Source organism: Helianthus annuus, chromosome 9, assembly GCF_002127325.2.
Source record: "Helianthus annuus cultivar XRQ/B chromosome 9, HanXRQr2.0-SUNRISE, whole genome shotgun sequence".
In the NCBI taxonomy this organism is placed as follows: domain Eukaryota; kingdom Viridiplantae; phylum Streptophyta; class Magnoliopsida; order Asterales; family Asteraceae; genus Helianthus; species Helianthus annuus.
In genome coordinates this window covers 144,054,576-144,061,343 of record NC_035441.2, presented here as the reverse complement: position 1 = coordinate 144,061,343, position 6,768 = coordinate 144,054,576, and the positions used below count along the sequence as shown (strand labels likewise).

General features: G+C 33.6%; 1 protein-coding gene across 1 annotated transcript; it reads left to right on the top strand.

Moving 5' to 3' along the window:
• Positions 1-2,272: 2,272 nt before the first annotated feature.
• On the top strand, positions 2,273-2,968 carry LOC110876194. The gene has a single exon (XM_022124371.1). The coding sequence runs from the start codon at positions 2,273-2,275 to the stop codon at positions 2,966-2,968; it is 696 nt and encodes a 231-aa protein (XP_021980063.1).
• Positions 2,969-6,768: the final 3,800 nt, after the last annotated feature.

Here is a 6,768-nt window from a genome sequence, read left to right as displayed (position 1 = left end):
ACTTCACCAACCCATCACCTTTTCACCAACCTGTCACATCAGTGTCAGTTGCGTTCGAAAGATATCCTTCGACATCGAAAGACCATCTTTCGATCAAAGACAGTTCGATAGATAAGCATCTTTCGAACAGTCTTTCGAAGTCTGAGGATTATCCTTCGATCAAGGGAATCTATTCGAAGGATAGTTATTCGAAAGATAAGGACCTATATTCGAAAGATAAGGATCTTTCAAATTGTGAATCGTTCGAATTTGTGAATCTTTCGAAAACATTGTTCGAGATTCAACAGTGATCTTTCGAACACTGTTGATCTTTCGAACAAGTGTTGATCCTTCGATTGTGTGTCTGTTTTAGTTCAACAAGCTTCTGTCTTTCGAGCTTGGATCTACAATTTAAAATAAAAAAACTTGTTTTTGTATAAAAGTTTTGCTAAAACGATTAATATTGTTAAAATGTTTGTTATAAAAAAAAATAAAAAAAATAAAACCCTTATATACGCCTAGTATAGGCCTATACTAGGCATATAAGAGAGGCAAAAAAGACCAATTTACCCCCAGTATAGGCCTAAATCAGGGGCTAAATGGTCTTTTTTCCTCTAGACGCCCAGTATAGGCCTATACGAGGCGTATACGAGGCAAATAAGACAAAATATGACATAATCAGAGATTCTCTTAGAAATTGAAAAAGGCTATACGCCTCGTATAGGTCTATACGAGGCGTCTTGAAGGGTGTCCAAATAGGCAATAAGGTGTGTAAATATGTAGACCCATCTAAAAATATATATGGATCTCAACTTTAATTCTTGAAACACCTTGAAATGGACGTATAACATGTTTCCATACATAATATTTTGCAAATATACGAACTTTAACGTAAGAACCTTACCTTTATAGTTGTTTGAATTGAGACTGAAAATTGCAGCTTAAAAACCCCATTTTCAACAATAAAACAATAACAATACACTCCCTTTGAGTTTAGATGATGCAACAAGCTTAGCCCCCTAACCTTCCTTTAAAAACCGAGCCAAATATGGTGACTTAAGCTTGAAATCAGTTTCTCTCTCGCTATCACTTTCTCTCTTTAATTAATGCACCATGGAAATAATGGAATGATGAATGCGGGCAGCTAAGGGACTCCCGTCTCCTATAGGGTAGTTAAAAGCAATCAGTAAACCCAAAACATCAGCCGACTATAAGAAACACAAAAATAAGTCTTCCTTACAGACGAACGAAACAATAAGCATACCATGACGTAAAAACTCCGGTACCATCAGTAATAAACAAACCCGACAAACCAAAAGTCCAAAAGACGTAAACAGAAAATCGAAGACGACGAAACAACATACGTCAACAAAAGAAGCAAACACTCAGCGGCGTTGGCCGAATAATGCACATAAATAAAACACACCTACTAAAACAAATCGTTCAAACAATAAGACCCAATAAGCAAGTCGATCAGACAACATACGTATACAAACAAACAAAGAACTTACCTAAAGTAGCTGGAAAGTCACCGGAGAAAGTCGGTTCAAGTAGCCAGAGAGAGAGAGAGAGAGAGAGAGAGAGAGAGAGAGAGAGAGAGAGAGAGAGAGAGAGAGAGAGAGAGAGAGAGAGAGAGAGAGAGAGAGAGAGAGGATGCGGTGAGCGGGCAACTTTTTAAATCCCCACCGACCTAAAATATACAACTAAAAAAAGACAAATAAACATCCAAATCAAGTAAAACTAACAAAGCAAAAGGTACAACCCATAATGCATAAAAATATTGTAAAATAATATTATATAAATACGAAAAAGATTTATTAAATTACTACATATATGGTTAAGGATATTTCATGCATATTTTGTTTTATATTTTCCAAATGAATTTTCTTTGTACGAAAGGCATAGAAAATATTAGCCAACACATACACCCAAAGTTTCGGAAGAAAAAAGTACCATCTAAAAACCTGGTCATTGTATCATATTTGACCATGAATTGAATTGAACTGCGTCATCAAAGTTTTGACGATATCAACAATTATTTAAACCACCCTTTAGATGATCAGTTTAAGTATAATCAAATAGTTATATGTCAATGAAAAATTGATTTATTCTTAATTATAAAACTTAATAGTTAACAAGTTATATATTAAATAGCAAACAATATTTAAACGGGCCGAAAAAAGAAAAAAAACAAGGTAACTAACGTTTAAATTAACATCATCATCCTCTATATATACACATGTCCATCCAAACAATTCTATCAAACAAAAGCAACTCGAACATCTTATCAAATATGGATCAATTCACTTGTTCCTACACCGAATCCTCATCTTCATCCTCGTACGAACAACAACAACAACAACAACAACATCAACAACACACACTCAAATTGCGCAAACCATCGTACCATAATTCTCTCCATTCGGTTCATAAGCCACTGGCCCTTAGGAAACCAACCGTGAAACATTTCATCGCACCGTTGCCCCCCACTCCACTCAAAATTTACCACGTCGAGCCATCAAATTTCAAGGAAGTCGTTCGCATGCTCACAAGCACCCCCAAATTTCAATACTCAGCCTCACACCGACTAAAAGACAAAGCTCCACCACCTCTTGTCCTATCCGTACCTAAGCCAACCTTATCTCCCAAACCAACAACACAACCACCACCATCACCGCCGTTAGATGGTGGAGGAATGATGAGCCCACTATCGAACTTCATCATGTCACCGGATTTTTGCAACTTGTTGAATGAAACCATGCAAACCAGTACGTTAAATTCATCGATACCAGCTGGGATGGATTGTTTTGAAGATTGGAGTCCAGACGGGTTAGGTTTGTCCCCGAAATCAGTTGGTCATGATCCATTCGGTGGTGCACTCATGAGTCCAATGGGGTTAGGTTTGTCTCCGGCTTCGTTTTCTTGGTGTTCGTCGGTTCTTTTCAGTCCTGGAACCCATTCGGTCGTGAATCAAAGCTCGGTTCTCTAGCTAGGTTCATAGTTTTATACTTTTTTTATTATTATTATTTAATATTTATTACTCTCTTCCTCTTAAAATTAGTTATCGGTCTTATTGTTTAAATATATCTGAAAATAACTGTTTACCGGTAAAGAGAAATATGTATGGTTGTTTATTACAGAACCCGAATAAACTATTTTGAACTGTATAATTTGACCCGCTGAAAAATGATTTTAAGACAGCAGGGACATGCACGTCTAACTTTACTTTAATGAGAATCTCTCAATCAAAATACAAATTGTATGTTGTTACTCGATCATGCTTAACAGATTACCTATTAGACAAAAAACAAATGTACGTGAGTTTAGCGACAAAGTTACACTTATTTAATTCTATAACTTTTTTTATAAATTAATGTTAGTGATCCTAAATTACACCAAATTAATCATAATTTATTCCATAATTTATAAATAAAACTTTGTGTTGTCATAAGAGACAAAAAGCCTTACTACCCAGCAAAAACTTGAATAATACTTCAGCGACGGAATAATACATCTATAAGAGGAAATCCTATTTTTCTTCGCATTAGAAACAAAATATTTCTAAGGATAAACTATTTTATTATTATTCAACTATAGATATTTTATTATTGTATGCATGCATCAAATTTCAAAACTTTATTTGTAATACTAAACATTTAAAAGTTATATTATGTTGTAGATTAATATAACAATTACCAAATTTGGATTGTGAGCGAGTTTTACTATACATTAAAAAATAATAATGTTTTTTAAGTTTCAGTTTAACCTTTTATATTATGAAAAATATTTTGTGAAATTAGCATATTAAGATATAAATATAAGAAGAAATATTGGAAAAAGAACTGATATTTTATTGATTAGGTGTATTCATACAATAGATACAATAGAGTATATATAGGGTAAAGAAACTTGGAGAATAAGCCTAATTTATTTTAGACCTTGATAACCATAATATCAATATATTTATAACACTCCCCCTTGGTTATCAACTTCATACGCTTGGAGATGTTGCCTCGTTAAAAACCTTGCAATGAAAACCTAGTTGGACAAAAACTTAGCTAAGGGAAAAAGAGTGCAGCGCGTATTGTCTCTCCCTGATACTTTTGGATCAGGTACGTTGTCTCATTAAAAGTCTTACTAAGAAAAACCCAATGGAAAAAAACTTAGTTAAGGGAAAAAGAGTACAAGTTGTATGATACTCCCCCTCATTTTTACATGTATCTTCAAGTGACTCGTGTTGGTCTTCCGTGAAAAGTGCCCAAACTTTGTATTTACTGATTTGATGCTTGATCTCTTAATGTGCATTTCTTCAATAACAATGATGTATGACCTTCATGTAAGAATTCTATTGCCTCCTCTCGTAAACAAATACCATAAGATCCACACTTATGTTGTGCTACATTCCTGCATCTATAACATTAGCCAAACTTGTTTTTATAGGTTAGTAAAATATAAGCGCATAACTTACATACCTTAGATATATTGAAATAATTGTTTTAACCCCTTTCAAAGCATCCTCGTTGGACAATGCACAATTGCACTTAGCTAAGGTACTTCTGGACCAAATATTTTGATACATTTGATAGGAGATGATAACGGTCATTTGCTATATCAAGTAATTGGGCAACCTTTAATGTACGTTAAAGATGTGCCTTATCAATGGTAAATGTCCCAACATCTTTTGGATGTACTTTGATGGATTGATAAAAATATAATTACACATACTCGAACTTCAGGTCGAGCAATAATTATAGTGTGTCAAGGACTTTCAAAAATTCTCTCTCTAAAAGTTCAACAATTTCTCAATGACGCCTAAACATCATCACTGTAGTATGTGATTATAATGAACTTTTAAGAGAGAACTTACAATAAAAATATGACTAATTTATCAAACTAATATGCATCTTAATCAAAGTATCTCCTGAGTTGTATACCACTTTTAGTCCATGCATATTTTGGTAACTTTATAAGATACATTCTTGAGATTTTGAGATCAATGCTTCAAGCATTTACAATCATGCACATAGTTTTTCCACTTTGACCAACTATGTATGTACATGCACTCTTCAGGAGTTCTTTTACATAGATTTCGTCATTTAACTCATTAATTTCTACATCATATGAAAAGATGTCTTGAACATATTGTACCATGCTTAAAGGCTAAGACATCATATTTACAGGGTACAATTTATTCTATGTGTGTGTATTGGTGCACAAGATTTACATCCTTTATATATTTTAATTAACTTTTTAAGCACTCAACTGCTTTAAGAAACTCATGAATACTTCCAATTAATATTCAATTCGATAAGAAATACAACATATATAATGTATTCGGATCCGAATATCTATATAATAATCATGCTATTCTCGAGAACTTACTTTACATGATTTTGACCATTTAAATCCTTTATAGACTTTCATGTAAGTATTCAGTATCAATATCAGGTGATACATAAAATTCATAGGACGCATATCAATTCTCTCTTTATATTACCAGACTAATAAGATATTGGAAAGTCAATGCATCCACCACCAGAGAATACGTCTCCTTATAACTAATCATAGGTTTTTGCGAAAATTCTTCTTCCACCAATTTTTCCTTATATCACTCAATTTGATTTTTCACATAATTCGCATAAAAGACCTGTTTCTATCCAACATATTTTACAACTTCAGTTGTATGGACTGTTGGTCCAGAGACTTTCCATGTCATTAGAGAATTCAACTCTGCCTTATTTGCGTCTTTCCATTTTGGCCAATCATTTCTATGTTTATGTTCATAGACAAATATCAAACCTTGATCCTCATCATTTAATCATTTCAAGCGCTACATTATATACACAAGTATAACGACGTTGATTTTTATTTCGATTCCATACATATCTTAGACATGAACAACTTATCGAGATCTCTTTATTTTCAGGTACCTGAGGTTCTTCTTGAACCATCATGTCTAATTTCTCTACTGGAGAACTTATTAATATCACCTCGACTTGACCATCTTAATTACATGCTCCAATTTTCGAGGACTTTTATTATTGGAATCGTCTAGTCTACCACGCTTTAGGCATGCATAACAAAATATGTGGTTGTCCTTCTAGTACACAAATATAATTGGAGCATAAGCAGTTGACAATGTGACTTACTTAGTCACTTTATTTCTTTAGGTCAGTGAACTCGTCTGGTAATTTATTCTTTAATATTGGTAAATGAATTATCCTTTGAACTCCTGGTTCACAGTTTATAGTTTGAAGATCAAGATGACATGACAATTCATTCCACTTTTCACTTTCCAACTGCTTTTTATCTCCCCCTAACGTTGGGAACATTCATTCACTAAAGTGAAAAACTAATGAGCCGTAAACAAATCTTTTGTTAATGACTCAATTCATCAACGTATATTCTCAACCAACTTTGAGGTCCCGTTGTTGTGTGTTAGAGTGGACTAATTTCAATGTACATTGCACAACCAAATATATTAGATGGGACATATTAGGTTACTGACCAAAACCAATTGTAAGGGGGAGAAAGACCTACAACTTTGTTGGCTTAATGTTGCATGTAATATAATATGCTCATAATATATGAACTTCTACTCTCATGATCATTGGTTTTGCCACTAATCCTAGACGTTCGGCAATCTTCTTAACAAATTACTTCTTCCTATGATCAGCAATAACTTGGGAATCAAATTCACCATTACAACCAAATATATATGCCAATATGGAATAATATGCTTGTTATCACATTAGCTAAGCCATAATCACATAAGCTTTAGGCTATAGA

Coding starts and splice junctions, on each gene's coding strand:
- LOC110876194 (XM_022124371.1), top strand. CDS start 2,273: ATGGATCAATTCACTTGTTCCTACACCGAATCCTCATCTTCATCCTCG.